The 20566-nt window shown below is 34.6% G+C and overlaps 1 protein-coding gene across 1 annotated transcript in view; it reads right to left on the reverse strand.

Moving 5' to 3' along the window:
* The window catches only part of NaCP60E (Na channel protein 60E), a 593779-nt gene that overhangs the window by 17176 nt on the left and 556037 nt on the right, over window positions 1-20566 (reverse strand). The window contains exons 8-16 of the mRNA XM_089638853.1: window positions 19856-20112; window positions 17069-17226; window positions 15180-15340; window positions 13310-13466; window positions 6741-6955; window positions 5829-5999; window positions 4322-4515; window positions 3051-3282; window positions 811-1097 (exon numbers count right to left, since the gene is read on the reverse strand). Coding sequence (XP_089494979.1) covers window positions 811-1097; window positions 3051-3282; window positions 4322-4515; window positions 5829-5999; window positions 6741-6955; window positions 13310-13466; window positions 15180-15340; window positions 17069-17226; window positions 19856-20112 — 1832 coding nt within the window. The remainder of the gene's footprint in view (window positions 1-810; window positions 1098-3050; window positions 3283-4321; window positions 4516-5828; window positions 6000-6740; window positions 6956-13309; window positions 13467-15179; window positions 15341-17068; window positions 17227-19855; window positions 20113-20566) is intronic.

The following is a 20566-nucleotide window of genomic DNA, read 5'->3' on the forward strand; positions in this document are numbered from 1 at the left end:
CTTGTTCAGATTTAAAAACTTATCTCTGCAAGTGATGTAAATAGGAATAAACAATTTTTTCAATCACAGTACAGGCATATTGCTAATACATAGTGACATCGTAACCTCTTCTTCTTCTTCGTCATATGTAATAGAGAAAAAAAAGGTACGACCGGATTTCATAGCAGTAGAACCGTATAGTGAGGCCCAAACATAATAGATAAGTTTGTACATCTGTATAATAACATAAAATAATTGAAACAGAAATAATATGTTGCTTTTATAAGAGATTTTCCAATGTAGATGGCATGTATTCGAGGCCGCATTATCGCAGACTTTCTCAATTTGAGTTAACGATACAATCATTTCAATTTAGATCAATCATTTGAGGAATGATTTGAGGTGACATGAAATCTACAGATAATTCCATTGTGTCAATGAATGGATATTTATCAAGTGTTCAAATAAATGTTTTCTATGAGCATGTTTTTAAAATTACATAATATTTTCTAATTGCCACTATAATACTTTCTAGTGCCATCATGAAGTATCTGGTGCATTTTTATCATGATGAATTTTGGTCTTCATACTTATTTTGAATGGGTTGTACACAATTACACAATTAATACTTTTTTTTTCTTCAAATACAACAGTTAAAAAAACTGTAAGTCACCAACTTGGTAGGTACCTGCTCAAACAGAGTGGACTAATTTGGTAAGTGCTTATTTACATTACTAATGATTAATGATTGTGTGAGTAGGTACCTAAACATATTTAAAAATTTTGATTTCCCAGAGAAACTTGTAAATATTAGATAATTTGATATGGTACCTGTTAAGTGCTTCTTGGTAGCTATGGTTATATATATTATCATGAGGGAATCCTACAATGGTTTCTTGAAGAGAGCCAGAATATCGATGCTCGCTTATCGTTGAGAATCTCTTTTCGCTGTTGAGTTTTTTCTGTATCATGACTTCGTTGACGAGTTGTTCAAGTCTTGATGCTTTTTCTTCCACTTTGGGTTTACTGCTGAAGGCGTTTCTTTTCTTTCTCATGATGGATCTTATTCTTTCGAAACTCTTCGCTAATTTGGAATCTTCACCAACTTCTTGGAATATCTATAAAAAATATTAATAGTCTCGATAAGCTTTGATTTTTCATAACTGGCGAACCTATTATATATGAACATAAATAATTTATTAAGATTGTTAAAATGATGGAAAACCCAATAATATTCAAAATATATTGTGTTCATTAGTACCTAACCTCCATTAAAATATTCATACTTATTTACAGATCATACTAATCAATATTAACCCTGCAGTGATCGCGTGGACTACATATGTAGTCCAAATCTAAATCAAAAATTTCTCCAAAATGATAAGTATTAGTTTCACGTGCCGCTAGGTACTTTTAAACGAACTATCGAGAGACGCACTCAGTGAAGCGCAAGCCATAAATCGTGTGCGGACGAGTAACAGAAGCTCCACAAAGATCCTGGACTACATACGTAGTCCCCGCCACTAATCACGTAGGTATTTTTCAAGTATGTAAATATGTATATAATTTTCAAAAAGTTCGTTTTGACGATCATTCGAAAATAATGTGTCTTTCCTGAGCAGAAAATATTATACGTTAATATTTTTTAATAAATAGTTTTATTGTGATTTCAATTAGAGCCACACTTGTGATTTTTGTGCCAATTTTGGAGGATTTTTATTTATATTTTATTGATTATGAAACAGAGGTTTTGATTAAGTTTTGTTTATTGTATCTAGTTAAGAAAACTGAAATGATTATATTTTCATAATTAAAATAAAGATATTATGATTAATTTTTATTTTATTTCAATTTAAAAATGGACTACGTCTGTAGTAAGTGCGATTTCTGCTGTCTCATTTAGATGCGCGACCACTGCAGGGTTAAAAATTTCCAAAAACCTAAATAAATATGTGTTTTAGTGTTACTACTAGGCTTACTAGAATATTAAATAGAAAAAAATAAAGAGTTGCCTATTAGGCAACAATTTTGTTTTGAGGTGTAAAAATAACTAAGTAATAAACTTTTTTTACTATGACTTATTTAAAATCCCATTTTTTCATTAAGTTTTGAATACCTCCTCAGCAAAATGGCGGCCTTAAGCAGCAATACACTGATGTAGTCTATTTCTGAAGTTTTGGGCGGCTTTTATTAAGTTTATTATTTTTTTTTATACCTACTCGAAACTGGGTCATTACTTCTGCCCCACCCTGTATAAGGTCTTAATGATGAAATGATAGAATTTGGGGGTTCGAACTGAATATGATGAGGTGCTGATATTATATACGTTTGATAAATTTTAAAAGGTTTCCGTTTTATAAAATTCCCTAAGATTTTGTGAAGAAAATTTGTTTGTAATCTGACTTTTCATATTATAAAATTCAACCGAATTTATGTATAATCTTAACTAAAATAAAGGAGATTTCGTCTCACTATAAAGGTTTTAAATATATCTAAGTACATAATATCAGTTTCGTTTTAAAGAAAAACTCTTTTATTTAACCTTAACTAACTAACTAACCGTCACACCGTTTCGCCGCAGGGGTAGACAGAGAGGATGGACCGCCAAACAAGTCGGTCGTGGCATACACTCTTGCCTTATTCATATTAATACATCGTCTCATAAATATTCTTCTCTTATTCTAACTCTTGACATGGCCCGACCCTAGTATTTGGTTAACTTGATTGTGCCATGTCTTTCGTGGGTGTCCCCGACCTCTTCTACAATTTGAATTTGCGTCATATATTATCCTTACACTCCTTACTTTGTTCATTTGTCCTACATGCCCAAACCATCTAAGCGTACCTTTCTAATTCTTACTCATTACTCTTACATCAACCTTGCACTCTTTGTGAATGTTCCCATTTCTCAGATACATGGTTTTACCACACGTAGGACTCAGGTACTTCAATTCAAAAGCATTCAGTCTATTTTAATCCCTCCTCAGGGTAGGTACAAAAACTGCATTGTCTTTATTGAGCCTTAAACACTATGAAATTGAATGACACAAGTGCAATTAGATTCATCGTACCTCTTTCCTGTTCTTCAGCTCCTCACTGTTGAAGCTGTTGAGCAACAGGGCGAGGAAGAGGTTGAGCACCATGAAGTTGCCCATGACCAGCGCAGGCAGGAAGATGAAGAAACAGGTCTCTGGGCCAGCCACCTCCTCGGCCCGCATGCAGTCCCACAGGGGCTCGATCCACTCCCCGCACAGGATACGGAATATCATCATGAAAGAGTGGAAGAAATCATTAAAATTCCACCTGAAAATTGAGAAGCATTAATCATTTTTGTTAATTATATCATTCACAGGTTACGAACGAAGTAGGTTTCTAGCACGGTTAATTGATAAAGTCAGTAACTTGTTATCGCTCCCGAGCACGACTGCAGAGAGCTAATGTAAAAACAACTGTTCAGTTCGAAAAAATTAAGACCACTTAGTCGTTGTGAACTACCGTTTACTTGAGAATGGTAACAGGTTACCGACAAAATACATAAATTCTTTATCGATAGACCGTGATAGATAACCTGAAGCCTGACAATATTTGAATTAGTCCTTCCACAATAATAAAATAAACAGAAAATGTTGCTTCTGCAATGATTGCACTTCAGAGGCCTGGTTGAGAACCCGACACCTTCACATTTTCATTGAGAACTGTTGATAATAAAATTGAATATTCATTCTAGACTTTTCGAATAGTGTCCCATATAATAAAATCAGATTGTGGGAGTTAGATTGGGGACCTTGATGAAAAATATACTTGAAAAGTGGGCAGTGATGCAGATAAGGTTGCAAACCTTTGATCTACATATATTGTAAATATATTCGGTTAGAATTTGCACCCCACCAAAATGATGGCAGCCAAAAAATATGGGAACAATTGAACATAATATTGGTAATTCAAAACTGGAAGTAAGAAATAACAGAATGTAATGAGGTGGTGATAGTTCAATTGATAGAGTGCCAGTTCCGGTAGATCTGAGTTAAGGGCCGGATTCGGCACCTGAGCCGAATGGTGCTGTGTTAGGTAATAAGTATCATCAGCGCCTTGGCTTCTTGTCTCCTTGGCGCCCCGAGCAGACTACTCCAATTGCACCTGCATAGGTCCGGCCGTGTCTGGGTGAGTTGCGACCATTACCTTTTTATTTTCTATGCCTGTCTGTTTCATATTTTCATTGAAAGTTGTTGATCTTATCTTTGTTAATGATAAAAAATTTCTCAGCTTTCAAAGCACTATGTAACAAAATTCTAATAAAAACAAAATGTTTAGGTAAAATAAATTTTTTAAAATGATTTCATACCTTGGCACAGGATCAGGCTCAAATTTTTCAGGAGTGTAATCCTTGGAGAAGAGTTGCATACCGATCACAGCAAATATGTATATGACAATAACTAACACAAAGGTAAGGTTTCCTAATGCACCAATAGTAGATATGATAATGCTCAGCAGGACTTTCATGGTGGTCCACGACTGAGCTAATTTTAACACCCTTAACTGCAACAAAAATAAAACAAATTATTAGAAATTCACCAAACAGTATAATGAAAATTGCAAAATGTATGTATTTTATGAAATATGTGAAAGATTAAACCATAAAATAATATGAATTAACCATTCTAGTCAAATCAAGACAATAAATACTAATTTTACGATTTAGTTCACATAGATAATATAAAATCGCTTAAAATGAAAATAGATAGCTCGGGGAAAATAAATCTAATCAATGTTGGTGATGTTCAGGAAAAAATGTGCTTCATAAAAACGACAATATGGAAAACGGCTTCGGTGGCTCAATCGGTAAAGCTACGCCCGGGAAGCAAGCGATGGCAAATTCAAGTTAATTTGCACTAAAATTGTTTTTTCAGTACTTTGTTCTATGGTCAATTTTTAAATAAATTATTACATAGTTGAAGAAGAAGATAATACAAATAAATCTAAATGAAACGTGAAACAGAACGAGACACAGAAAAATAAAAAATATAACGGTCTCAAGCGGGAATCGAACTCAGGATCTCTGTCTTACCGGGACAAAGCCTCAATCAATCTAATTATTTTATGTTATTTTTGACGATTTCATATTTCAAATTCAGAACTAACAATATTATCTTCAAGTAATTAAATAGTTCTAACCATAGACTAAATTAGACTAGACACGGCATATTCATTTAAAAATAACCCCGACACAATTTTGGTTTGGTTCATGTGCACATTTATGAAAAGGCTCACGCATTGTGTCATAATGCGAAATGGGCACTGTGCATTGCGTTTTACCTTTTGTTGGTCTAGAGTAAGCTACTTTGCTTCTCAGCTATGATGGGCAAGTTCATTTTTCCAATCACAAAAATAACCCAGTTCCAAATATTTAAATTTGAATTATGTCCATATTATAACACCTCTGACAACAAATTCTCCGTGGTTTCGCTTACGAGTTTAAACGCTTGTACAAGGAGTTTAAACAGAGTTGGGCTGTTAAGTTCATCTCCATATTTGTGACGTTACGCTACGTGGCGTTATTTTTAAAATGAATTTAGCTAGACAGGGCTAATCTAGTATAATACATCACTGGTTCTAACGAATTTATTTGTAACCTAGATAGTGTCTCGATTATACATATTTTTCTGTGACTTGTTCTGTTTCGGGTTTCGTTTAAATTTATTAGTATTATCTACTTCTTCAATGACATATTACATTGACGGGTAAAACTTTCAAAAGTTATTCCAATAGAATCAGCTAAGATTTATTTTGTGATGGTTTTTCTTGCTATACAATGGATAAATTATCTGTGTCAAGCTGAAAAGATTACTTACCAATCTAAGGCCTCGCAAGACGGATAATCCATCAACGAGTTCAAAAATGAGATCTAGCAGACTAGCGGATACTATTATAAGGTCAAAGATGTTCCACCCACACGCGAAGAAGTCTTTGCTAAGAGCTAAGACTTTCAGGAAGCACTCAAGTGTGAAGATGGATGTGAAGACCTGAAAAAAACAATTCAAAATAATCAAGTTACCGACAAAATGTTCTATTATATTCTGCTTCAACAAAACGAAAAAACTTACAAAATTTGGATCAAATTACCCACAGAATGTTCAATTATATTCTGTTCAGCTAAACGAAACATCTTATAAAATTGACATTTATCGTTAGTGCTCCAGGGGGTCTAACATAGAGAAATCGATAACTTAACAATATCGGATCGATAGTCTTAACGATCGAGGATTTTATAGCGATATACCCAGCTTGGTCAACTATCGATACTCAGATATTGGTAATGCAAATTGACATAAGATGGCAACACTGGCGCATCTGTCTATGAATTGACATTTCTAAACATCAGACGGCTACGTAAAAGTTAAAAATACCAATAAATTGACAAGGTCCAACTGAAATAATAACTTTAATATACATTGACAGTTAGCATGTACTTTTTGACAATAAACAGGGGGTTAATTAGTTCACAAGTTCTTTAGATATGACTAAGAACTTTTGTTTAGATGAGATTTCTTTCAATTCTAAGAGTCTAGTTCACCTCCATTCTTAATAAGCATAATGAATGATGCTTTCCAAAAGGTTGTGAATATTGACAGCTTATTCGACTCCTTGGATTGTGCACATTATTATTTAGTTCATTAATTTTTCAAAATTTTATCACAATTTTTTGCAGTGTTACTGTTACAAACCATACTGTTTTTTTTCCAAAATTGAAGCATTTTTCTTACTTTGTTTCCTATATCTAGGGCCCGGCGTATACTCTCGCTCATTCCATGATGTTCCAACGCCAGGAAGAGAGTGTTCAAGACGATACATGTCGTGATGAACAACTCGAACAGTGGATCCTTCACTATTTTATAAAGGCAATTCTGAAACTGCAGCCACCCCTCGTAGTCAATACAGCAAGACACGCACTTATCACAGTTTCTGTCAGGCAGCTCATCTAGAATACAAACACATCGACATTCACATTAAGGCATTGCTTTATCAACAGAGTGTCGACACCATCACAACACTTATATAACATATAAGCAGACTTACTTTTAGTGTGTTTGATACATCTAATGGAAAAGTTTATATTCAAAACAGTTGACAACCACAGAACAAACTTTCAAATACACCATTAAAATAGAACATTGAAATTAGATTTACAACATTCAACCACAAATTTTAATATGATATTCTTACTAATCATCCTTGGAAGTGGGTTTACAATGTACATATTGGAAAACACAAGTGCTAAAAGGTTGCTACATACCATGGAACCAAATATTATTGCGTGTATTTGGATTTTTGAAGGTCAAAGAGCCGGGTGAAGCTATAGCAATTCTCTTGTGGGGATTGTCTGAGATTGTCGTGAGACTTAAAGAAGCTTCGAAGGGATTGGAGAAGGGAAGTACCTGGCCATTCAGAACTGTTAGCCAAACAAATATCTGAAGTTGTTCTAGCAACGTTTTAATTCTCAACGATTGTCCTACCGGGATAATTCTGAGGGTGTCTTCCACTCTGTAACATGGAAGGATATCTACCTTTTCTTACTGGATTGGTACTGAAACACACTACTGACACTGAAGAAACACCGAAATGCTGAAAAATAAGGCTTTCAATGTTTAGGGCTAAGGAAGTAAATACGAAGATACTTAGTTTTAAAATGATCGTTTCCTTTAAACAACTTTTTCCTGAAAGATTTAAATTTTTTATTTTTATTTTTGTCTACTCAAGGTACTTGAAAGTTTGCTCTGTCAAATTAAAATTATTTTTACTGTGGGTAAAATTACTGAATTCTTTGAAATTGAACAGTGTTAGTACATTATACAAAAAAAACATGAACATTATTATCGCATGTAGCGCTATACAAACAGGGATATGCTATGAATAATGCCACAAAAAGCTTTACAATTTCAATGCTTAATTGTACAGCAAAGCCAGGGCAAATGTACAAATATATATAGTGTGATCGGAAAATATTGTGCTCAAGCAAACATCAAGTTTATGTGCATACCTCAGCATTTTGGATATGTGTGTTTTGACTGCTCTGAATTGAATCGATTAGCCAAAGTTGAAAAGAAATGGTCCACTTGCATTATCAACATGCATTATCAATATGATTTATATATTTTGCAGGTAAACGACAAGAAAAAAAGACTTTCTTAAATATTTGGCCGACTTAAGATCAATTCGGAGCGATTTGTATGAATGTTATTTTATTTTCAACCAATTTAAAACAATGTATACTGCAAGGTAGTTTTTCAAGATCTTTTCCAGGTTTCAAATTGTGTGTAAATGTTGCTGTTATATGTATGTTGATTTAATTTTAATATATACAAGGTTTTTTTTTAATATATATGAAAAAACGTCTTAAGTAAAACAACTCATTCCATAAATAGTATTTGGTTGTAAGTAGTCATTCATTAGTAGAGAGATAGATAGACAGATGTGGAAGGAAGTAAAGGCAGTCATGCAAGTAACAAGCTTGGAGCAAGGCAACACATATCACCAGTTCACAGTGATTTAATCCAACTGTTGGAGTACATTGTATCTGCAATACACCATTATCTATTGGGCAGTCATTGCAAGTTGGTTAAAATATCCAAATTAGGTTAGTTTTCCTAACATAACCTTATTTATTATTCATTCATTACTTATTCATAAAGACTTATCCAATAGATATTGGTGACTATTAGGGAGACAAACAATTTGAAAACTCTATTGATCTTTACAAAATGTAGTCTCGTGTGGTAGAGATTTATTTCAAACAAAAAAATATTTTTTGTTTTTGCAGAAATGTGTCAGTCTAGACAATTTATTCGAATTTAGGGTAATTGTCACAATTCACAATACTCGCACTAACTTATATATTAAGTTTCATAAGTTTAGTAACATATATCCTGAGTATGTGGATACAGTTCAACGATGAACATAGAGATTATTATCTATACAACACTTGTAACACAGCATAATAATGTCTCTTGAGTAACACCGAGTATCAGCAGAGGAGGATTAAGCCGATTGGAGGCCTTTGGTGCGGGCAGTGAAAATTTCGAGGCTCTTCGACCAGCAGTTCCTAGAGATATTTGACCACAAAGAATCCTAAACAGCCGCTTTTTTTATTTTTATAGTGAATACCTCACAAGAGTCCCAACTGCTCCCGTCTGGAGCCAGTGAGTTAGCGGATGTTAGCGGAACCAAACCCCATTTCCATTATATATTTTTTTAGCTATTTTGAATATTCATATGTACCAATATGTACAAGTTAAAAATAGTAATAAATGGACAATGTCGAATTGAAATACATTAACAGTCCGTATGCACCTTTTCACACCACAAGAGGAGTTAATTAGTTCATGAGGTCATTAGTCATAGCTAACAACTTTTGCTTTTCAAAGGTGGAACGGGATCAATTGATCGCGTCTTAGATGAATTTGTCTATGGACCAAATTAAGTGCATACAATTTCTTTCATTTGTAAGAGCTTAGTTAATTCACCTCCATTAGTAAGCCAGTTATTTGGCATAACGAATGATATTATCCAAAAAGTTGTGGGAATTGACAGCTTATCTGACACCTTGGAGGACGCGCTAAAAATAGCGGCTTTTGTGTAGCCACTGTCGGAATTACATTCTGACCGTGCTCGCAAGTATCGCTAGCTGACCACTGATGACGAATTTCGTCAATATCGTTTTGATATAGGGTTTTATCGATCTACCATGCTAGGTCCGCCTGCCGCTTAATCCGTCCCCAAAGACCAGTGGTTTTGAGTAAGCAAGTGTGTAACAGTCTACAGAGGAACACAGATGATCACACCAATGTAACAGCCCAGTGTCTCACGAGTAACACAGAGCATTGTGAGTGGTTTAGTAAGATCAGTTGTTTTGCGAGTTTTAAATGTGTAGGAGTCATAGTTTACAAATGAAAACAGTTTTCACAACAGAGTGTTTCATGGAGTACACAGAGCTACAGTTGTTTCGCGAGTGGTAAGTGTGCAGCAATAATACTTTACAAATGAACACAGATTTTTCACACCAATGCCAGTAACAACACAGAGTCTCGTGAGTATCAGCGAGTCTCACAAGTAGCACAGAGTCTCGGTTGCCTGATGAGCCGAGAGCTTACGAACGATACACGAATAAATAAAGAGTTTTCAAATCCTTTGACTTGAGATTGTCAAACAGTGACTCACCTGAGTAAAACGACAACAGCATGTTATTCCGGGCGGGGAGTAATTTGATACTCTTGTCTGTACATAAGTCCGCTAGGGGCAGGGTGGTTTGCTCCGGCGGTAACTCTACCGGACGTTGGTATGGCCAGTCAGCGCCTGATGGTAATTTTAGTTTGTTTGGATTGAAGGAAAAGTGCAAAGATGCGCTTAAGCAAAAGCGTGACATTCTCTATATGCAAAAGTTTGTGAAGTTCTAATTGTGTCTTTGTGATATAAAAATGTGGCTATCGGTGAATGCACACTCGTCTAAGGAGAGATTAATGAACATGGGTGACATGAGGTAATGTTTAGTTTTGTTCTCAAGTCCTTAAAAAATGACAATTTGTTTGACACTTAACTGACTACTGTACGTTTTGTATAACCCAAGTTCTCATCGTTGTATCTCATTGGAAATATATTAAATAAATGATTAAATCTCTCAGCCTAAGATATTAATCAAAGATGCAAAAAGTACAAACAAAGTACACATTTCCACACTACAACTGTTAAGTTATATTGCATTTACACCCAAAACTATTATAATTATTTTTTGTTTTAATTTCTAGAAAATTTTCTATTTTTTGTGATTATTAAAAGCTATTAATTAATTTCTTTATTTATTTTCTGAAAGTAAGATAAACATTTTTCTAAAGTATCTATTATCTAATATTTTCTCTATCTTTAAAGATTAAGATTAGGTTAATGCACGCCAAGCTTAAGCCAGCTTAGAAAAGTAATTATTTTGTTAGATAGAAAAAAGAAATGACAGAAAAGAGCATTTTATTTCTAGAAGAATTCAGAAAAAAGAATAACTAAAGTTTTCGAATGTTGTTGAAGTTTTGTGAGAAGACTTTGTCAAATATTAAATAATATAATAATAACAATTAAGTCAATTGAATTTCCCAGCATTTGAAAACAGGAGTGGATTTAACCGTTCGGAGTCCTTTTTCAGAGAACTTTTGCAATAAAACAATAACTTTTAATAATTTGTTAAGTCGATGCCATACGTAGTAATGCAAAATCATGTGTTTTTGGTTTGAAAATTTGGTCGCCTAGAAATGTTTCAGATGCTTTAAATAAATACCGCGAGTATAATACATCTTGGACTTTGAAATAATCGAGTATTTTTTACATAAGTCTTTTTATAAGCCCAGAAAAAATAATTTATAAGGCCTATGAAAACTGCTTTAAAGTTCAAAATTTCCTACTTACGAACCCATTTTCGGTTATGGTTTTATTGTATAATGTGGCAAATTAAGTTATTTATAAAATCCTCGGAAAAAATTTAAATATTTATGCCTGAAGATCCACAAAATAAAATAAAAGGCACTTTTTGGCCATGTTTTTTTATTGCCTAAATCAAAAGAGCTGGATGGTGTTAAGCGGGAATTTAAGCCTTATCGCCATCTACGTAAGAAGTGTTATTGATGGCGGCTCGATTCAAAATATTACACGACGTATGGCATCGCCTTAACTAGCTAAAAATAGATGATAATAATCCGTATGAGAGATTGCAGTCTTTGGAACACAGACGACAAGTCATAGCATTAATTGGGATTTATCTACTGGTATTTATATTTATAGCGCCCTTGAGGTGATTTTTCACGAAAACGGCGCTATTTAAATTAGCCAAATATTATTATAGTCATACCAAACTGGTACCTATCGCAGTGGCCAAATTTTTGTTTTGGTTGAATTTTTCACTGCTGCATTGCTACATTTACAAGATTTTATTTGGATATTTAGAGAAAATTAAACAATAATGAGAGACAACATAACGCTCTCTTAAATTTGGTGGTTCTTTGGCAACGAGGCCCTACTCATTTCCGCTTTTAGTGTACCGGTAAATCCACCCCTGTCATTGAGGAAGACATTTTCTAAAATAATTGTAATCGTGATAAAAATAAGTATGTTAGTTGTCGTTCGTTAATGTACTCTTCATTGATTTTCAGTTAGTGTCTCAGTCTAAATTCACATATCCTACCATTTCAAAATCTAATAAATTAAAGAACAATTAAAAATTTTACAGTAAAATGGAGGTGAAGTAATCTCTGATAAAAAGCAATGTATTTCAACATTTTAAATGATAAAAGCGAAAGAAATGTATAATAAAATGTTAACAGGAATGAAAAAAATTAATAACATTATTACACAGTAAAATCAATTTGTAAAATTTTAAGATTTAAAAAAAATGTGTTAACAATTGTTTTTTTGGACAGATTTGTTCAAAATTTCATCTTTAGGCATTTTGTGCAGTTGTGGTTAGAGTGTATCATCGAGTAAGTTGTGAAGATTGTTCTAAAAAACTATATTAATAATTAAATCTACAGTTATATATAGTGTTCCGTAAATAAACAGATATATTTATATTCAACCAAAACTTGCTGCATTGTCTCTGAATGCTCTGCCGTTGAAACAAATCAATCGTAATGCCTGGCCTACTCTCTTGGCGAGACTGTCCGAGGGAACCTAAGAGTGTGGTTGACGCGTTTGCATCGCCTGCACTTCGTCCAGTGTCGGGTTTTTGTGCCCGGGTCAAGGGACACAAGGCAAACTATCTCCGGTAACTTACTGGTAATGGGCAACAACTGTGTGATACTAAGGTTAGGATATTTTGTGGAAATTCAAATGTAACCTTGTTGTGAAATGGCCAATCTGTTTTGAGCCATTTTGTTTTATTTTGAAATGTGAGAGGTACGATAAACACCAATTCTAGGTCTGTTTCAACTTTCTACAAAGTTGTTACCAGCTGAAATGACAATTGTGCTTTACTGTTGATCAAACATTGTTCCAAAACTGAAACTGATCTGAAATCGAAGCTAAACGGGAACTTTTCAAATGTCAAAAAAGGAAACAAAATGTCGCTGATTGACCATTTGATGACAAGATTACAATTTAATTTCTGTAAAACACCCCAACCTAAAAGTGAAGATACTCGGGCTCCCTCGAATCATGAAGTCTTACCGAAAAGTCTAGAGCAGGCATTTAAATGATTATCAATTTGGTATTATTGGAAATTTGTGATTATTTTACAGAGTTCTATTGATATGTTATAGGCTATGAAGGTCTAAGGTCTAGGTTCTACGGATGGATTGCTCACCCAGCACGACTATCTGCGACAGGTAGTCTGGGTGCAGCGTGTAGGTGGAGTGCGCGTGGCGCACTCGCCTCGCCTGTGCCACGCCGTTGCACTTGATGATTCGAACTGAGCGTGGCGATAACGCCACGGTGACTGGGGTGGCCTCAGCTCTCTGTAACTGTGAACACACGTGGACACCTTGTGAAGATATCATAACTTTCACAAAAAAACACTGGTCTAGTAATAACGAGATAAGAACTTTTATGTATTGAAATGCTAAAAATTTCCAGAAATCTATTCTTGTATGTATTCATAAATAACCATTGGCTTTCCAGCAATATATTTTGGTGAAACTTAATTGTGTAAAAACTATTCAAAGGGTTCAATATAAAATATAGGTACCTAAAGAGATAGGTATCTTTTGGGCACATGCTGATACACTCTGTATAGAATACTCAATTATTTTATCCAGCAAGTCATGAACATAGAACTTGGAACAAGTGAAAATGTTACTTTGCTCTTGTAAGTTATATATTTTTTGTTTTATCTTTCACACTGCCAACGCCACTGATTACGTTGACATACATTGCAATGGATTACGTGATACGCGCTCTGTCTCGTCTGCATTGTGCTGCTATAACGAAACGGAGTGCATATCACGTGATGCGTAAGGTTGTACCCAGTGGCGACGCGTGATGGAATTTTTTTTTTTTTTGTTTTAAATTGAAAAATATATTAACGGACAGCATAATGACATCTACACTAATTTATTACTCCGAATATGATCAGGAAATGCTAGTTAAAATCTTTCAAATACGCGCTGATAAACCCTGCATACTTGAAACCAGTTAAATATTTTTATTTTTACTGGGAGATATTATTTTCAATACTAAGAATTACACACGAAATTTGTAAGAAACGTCGATTTGGCTGCAAAATGGTAATGTTTATCTCACTTTATAGGTTTTAAATAAAGCTAAGTACATAATATAAGTTTTATTGTAAGGTAAAACTTTTTCATTTTTACTGGGAGATATTTTCAATTTGTATCGATATTTCAGGTGAATAATTTTCGCTTATAATTATTTGTTATTTGTTGTACCCTGCATAAAAAATCCTTGTCCTAGTTTATCATTAAAAAAAAATATTTTTTTTTATTTTTTATTTTTCTAAACTCAAATTTATTTGGTATTTCACAATAAACATTGATAAATTTTCATTGTTAATGGCCGTATTAAACAAGTTGCATATTTTATTATTTATTTTCACAAGTAGAGATTTCTCAGATATAGAGCATCTTAATCTTGCGTAAACGACAACCGACAGAATTGTTACTATGCATTCTACTAACCACAAATTGCGCTGTATTAGATGTATTAGACGCCACTTTTCATCATATAATCTGTTTGAACCATAGATAAAAGAAACACAGAGAGATGTGGGGTAAAATGTCACTGATCTACAACCAAAGTGCACGGAGTATCAAAGCGGTGAAGCCTATGAAAGTTATGAATTTGGTATGTAGGTTAAAACAAATGATGAGCCCGTTGAGTGTAGCAAGCTATTTAATATTATTTAACTGTTCATGGCCCATCTCCTTTTTATTCTGTTATCTATGGTTTGAATCTAATAACATAATATGTTCGTAAAGAATATATTCACAACAGTGTTCTTAATCGTGAATCACTATTTACATTTTTTAATAACGTGAATCCTTTTTAACATTTGTATTGTTTTTATTTCAGTGAATGTGGGGTATCCTGAAGATTGCTGTCCATAGCTCTCCACGCAGTGCAGGACCGCGAGGAGAGGAGGAGCGTTGTCTACCATGGAAATGGGAGTAGATTCTGAGTAATGAGGAAACAACTAAAGATGAAGTGACGGTAAGTACCTGCACCAGACTATGCGCGTGCTGGCCAGGGTCCTCAAAGGTCTGGTCAGGCTCCTCGTGATCGTCCACCACTCCGGAGTCGTCCAGTGAGGACTCTCTGTTGTTGTCTGAACCGCTGGCCTGTCTGCTGCCCGTACCCAGCTGCCCTCTGTATGGAGGGACTGGAAGTAGACAAGATGGACGTTAGACCCAGTTTGTTGTAGTAAAATATTATGTATCAGCAAATACTCAATAATTAGTGTTATAGGATATTTGGTATTAGTTGCTTTCATAACTACGTAAATAGCGTTTGTTATATTCTTATATTATTGAAAAACATTACTTTAAATCGGTGGTATAAACCTCAACATACAGCTGCCCTCTGTAAACATGATGAATGTTAGAGTCAGCTCGCTACAGTAGAAGAAGTACAAACACAAGTAGGTTTTCAGCGTGTTTTTCGTGAACACTTTATGAACGCATGAATAAACCAGGTATGGTGTCTGACTTTGTTCGAGTTTCAACACTGTTTTTTCTTATTAAACATCTGAATAAATAGGAATAAACACTATAGGATTCTGACGTATTTTAAAACCAATGTTATGTTACAAAGCTATATTGCTTGTTATGAATATTTATTGCTGCAATGATAATAAATAGTTGCGATGACCTAGAAATTTCCTTGTAAAGAATGTGTGCAATTTTCAAAATAACAGAGTTCAAAAGTTTTTGCTGTTTCGTGCAATAATATATTTGAATAACTTATAGATATTTTACAATATAGATTTAATTTAGTTGGGAAAATCAACAGTACAGTATTTTGTAATGTATGGTAAAATATGAATAATAATAGAAACAATGGGTTTTTACTGATGATTCAATTATTAGTGAATTTAAAAGAGAAAAGAAAAATGTTACAATAGCCTATGGGGATGAGATGGTGGGAGGGAGGATCTAGTCTGTGTAGAGTAATATGTATTGTGTGGATTTTAGGTTTGAAGATGTGAGGTGTTGAGTTAAATAAAATCCTAATAAATTTAACAATTCTGAACGAATCCAAAAAATTAAAACTTATACGCTTTAAAATTATATTATTTGTAGTAAATACATTATTTCTGAAATATTAAAATTTTTACTCAAAACATAAAAAAAAGTTTAAAAAAAAACTGAGAGCAAAAAAAAAAATACGTTTAAATAGTCTTATAAAAATTATTGTCACCTCATTTTTTTTATCGTTGTATACAAAAAAAAATATTAATAAAAAAATCACAAAGTTTCATAAATTTATCTGAAATTGCGGTCCCAACCTTTGGTTTCATATTCGTATGTATAGGTGTACATTTTAATTATTCTGTGGAAAACTTATATATTTAGTGTCGTTTCTTTCTAAAACCGTTTAAATCATATTTTTCACCATGGTAGTAAGGGAGATACAATGATTTCTATAAGACCATATGAGCTGTTCAAAAAAGCGTAATAAAAACAAATAGATTCTACAGGCATTGGCTGTTGGTTCGCTAAACCGAACATAGTAACCTGTAAGGTTAATTCGCATTACGCATTATGCTCCCTACTTCAGTCAACGTTTTGCCAGCTTCGCAGAGTCTAAGACGTCATCATCACATCTACCCCGATGATGAACACTGGAAGCTTTTACAGAACGTTGGTTTTTGGGAGAGGAAGGATCGGCTTACTACCTGAAAACTCAGTCATCATAATACTTTTTTCGGTTAGCAATTTAGCTATCGTTTCTGACTCTTTACGGTGTCCAACATGTGGCATGTCATCATCATCTGCCCTGATGATGGAGGAAGGAGGAAGAAGTGCAATCCAACACCTCAAAACTCAATCATCATAATTGTACATAATTATAAGTTTGCACAGTAAAGTAAAGTGATATGGGTAAGTACCTAACATACCCAAGGCGTTCCCCGGGTAAAGCTTGCCCTGTTGCAGCTGCAGCGTGCGCGGGGGAGCTGCAGGGGGTGGCGGGGGGCGCACACCGCTGTTACTGTGCCGCGGGGAGCCCCCGTGCCGCGGGGAGGGGCTCGGACTCGGTGTCACGGACCTGCAATGGTGAGGTTATGTAATATATGTACTGAAACTATTTTGTGAAAAAAAAAACTATATTCTTAAACAAATAATACTAAAATACAGTGTTTATACAAACAGAATGCCGGGTTCTTACTAGCCAATATGAAGCTTGCTATGTATAATGCCTATATTCATGAAACAAGGAGCTCTCGGCACATTTATGACTTTATTTATTTACACATTTATATATAATTGATATTCCATAATAAATTAACCGCCGGGAATCTATTCCAAGTTTTCCATACATATCACTCTTTTTTAAATGGTTGGTTATCATAAATAAACATTTTTACTACAGATGATAACGAAGTGTATAAAATGACGTTCTTCTAATAAATTGTTACATCGATAGAAGGTGCAATTTTTTTTAAACAAAGTAAGTAGATTACTGTGGTGTTTTATTTTAGAGGTTCATACATTTCTTGCTTTTTTAGCCAATGTTTCGGAGACCGTTACAAAGTCCATCATCAGGGCAGATGTGTACATTGTGAAGCGTATGTATGTAGCGTGTTGCGCGCTCCAATCTTCTTAGAGGCGGTATTTCAGCACAATTAGTGAAATATAACGTGGTTTTCGGGGTTTAGTTTTGGTGTAGCCATCAAGTACTGGATACCGAAAACTATTAAAATTAGCCCCACCGTCTCTATTAATGTTAATGAGGTTTTTGTGGATTTTAATAATTGCCTCTGTAATAAGGCGTGCTCGATGCGTTTTGGGTCTTTCTCAGGATTCCTGAAACAAATCTAAAGTAATGGCCGGTTTCAATCTTCTTCGCACAAGAGGTCTTCAATTTTTCATGGAATCTTGCGTATTTATAACGACAGTGGAAGAAAGCGCCACACACCAAAATAAATAACGATTTGATAGTATTTGATTTATTAGCATGTTAAGGATACATTTCATTAGGGATCCGGTTGGCAATTGTCCCCCGTCAAATCATTACTTAATCGCATTGCTTCGTCATTCATTAGCGCCATCCGGCACGTAAACGATCAATAAATTACGGTTAAACTAATCGGCACTCAAAGCGGCGGTTATCCTTCCGAGGATAATCCGTTAAGGTACCTCGTAAAAATTTGTTCAGTTGGAGAAACATTAAGGGTATTTTAATTTGATTTCAGTGAATTTGAGTGCCCATTGTATTGACGACACGCAAAGAATTAGCTTCTACAAATCAACTGATCTTTTAATAACATAAACCCGTCGAAAACTTTAGTTCATCTCACGAAAATAACGGTTAACCTCAAAATTATAGCAGTAAATTTATTTTCCCAATATGCATAGAAAGAGTTCAGCACAAATTTCTTAGGTAAGTAAATTTCAAGCTCAGAATTTCAATTGATTACATTAATTATGTCAGTTTTATGAATCAATTGCATCTAATAACACTGTCTGACAGGAGAATTATGTCAGACCTGGTTGTGTTACAAAGAGTCATTACGAACTTAATTGACAGTCCTGCCATCAACGCCACTATTAAATTCCATGTGCAGGCCTGGGAATTCAACACAAATATAACATTCTTCTGCAATACATAAACAACCAACTATCAACCCACTGACCAATTGGATGCATGATCTGGGCAACAAGTATGGGGGTACTATTGAAATATTACAAGTACTATTGATATATTTATTGACTCCATTTATAGAACTAAGCGTAATCTATACCAGCACTTTGTTGAATCCTGCAAATTAGAGTAGCGTTGGTAATGTAGTTTTAGTTATTTGTCTTATATGCAGTATTGTTCTAGTCTCTATAATATTTTGTGTTACTGTTACATGTTTTACTAATATTATTTTATATTCATAAGCTTTAATTTTTGTTGTATAATTTTCGATAGTTTACTAGATATATTAACGACATACTCAACAATTGCTGTAGATATTGTGGAAACAAAAAGTAGATGGATTAATTAAAAATCGATAGTTTTTTTGCAGAGTGCATAGATGACAGTTCAGAGCCACAAAATTTAAAGAACATACACCATAATATTATGGCGTTATAAGTTACACACACAACCTTATAAAGGGTGTATCACATAAACCTAAAAGGTCATGAACCTAGTTATACGAGAAAAATTTGAAGCCGCGGGGTGAGGAGGATATGAATGAAAAATGCCAAAACCTGGTTAATTTTTTAATGACGTGTTCCATTCCCTGTCTCAAAAAATCATAAGCTGTTATAATTGCCTTAGCAATACAAAAATAGTTCCATAAATACCATTTCGCATACAAATCATTTCAAAAGTTTGTCATACAAGATGGCTGCCAGGCGATTTTCCTTCAACCTAGATTTGCTCTCTAATGCTCTGTCCGGGGCTTTTTAAGTTTATGTCAGGGTGTAACCGACAGGTTAACCAGCGATTGAATAACTAACTAATACGTAATGGAACACAAACCTAACACTTACTAACTAAACACGTGACCACCTCAGCACAGATTCTCCTGGTGAGGTTTTCACGAAACTCTAACATGCGCATAGACCTTTTATAGTACCTAACAACCTTACCTACTCATAATTCCTACGAAATACTCCATAGTATGAATACTTGGTAATACCTTTGATTTTTAAATTGAGTGTATTCATAAAAAGGGTCGCACCTCGTCTTCTGCTGCGTGACTGATGGCACCGGCGGAGTTTGTCCGTTGCCACCCTCGGGCAGTCCACCCACCAGCGCGTTACTCCGCCCCCGCTTTCTCCGCCTTGTCTTCTTCCTCGTGTAGGAGGCCAGCAGCACCCCCTTCCTGGCGTCAATCTTCTTCTGGTGGTTCTTAGCGAGGATCTTGACGTTGACGCTCGCCGGGTCGAAGCTGAACATGGAATCATCTCTATGTTCGTTTAGGTCCTTTTTTCTCTCCTGTAAATGAAATAAATAAGTAAATAAATAAATAAACTGTAAATAAGTGACGAAAGAGGCTGTGAAACAGAAGTGAATACAATTTGGATGACAAAAGACACCATGAGCAAAATGCAAAAGATATGGAGTAACAGAGGTAAAACAAATACTACCAAGATGAGACTTGTCACCTCGGACACTTACAGCCAGCTAAAGAAAACGGACACCCCTGAAATGTGATTCTGGAGAAAAATAATCAGGATTGCATGGACAATAAATTATCAATTGTCTGGGATACCTTCATAATCATTCTTATTAACAAACAAAAAAGAAAAATATCTAAAGCTTTTTAATACAAAATCCTAATGTAAAATCGCGTACGGTTACCCCACATTACACCCTATTTGGACACGTTGCTCGCCAAATTAAGGACTCCAACTTCGAGAAACTCATAGTTACTAGCAAAGTGTAAGGC

The sequence above is a fragment of the Hesperophylax consimilis genome, chromosome 13 (genome assembly GCF_061612785.1).
Source record: "Hesperophylax consimilis isolate HC1 chromosome 13, BYU_Hcon_1.0, whole genome shotgun sequence".
NCBI lineage: Eukaryota > Metazoa > Arthropoda > Insecta > Trichoptera > Limnephilidae > Hesperophylax > Hesperophylax consimilis.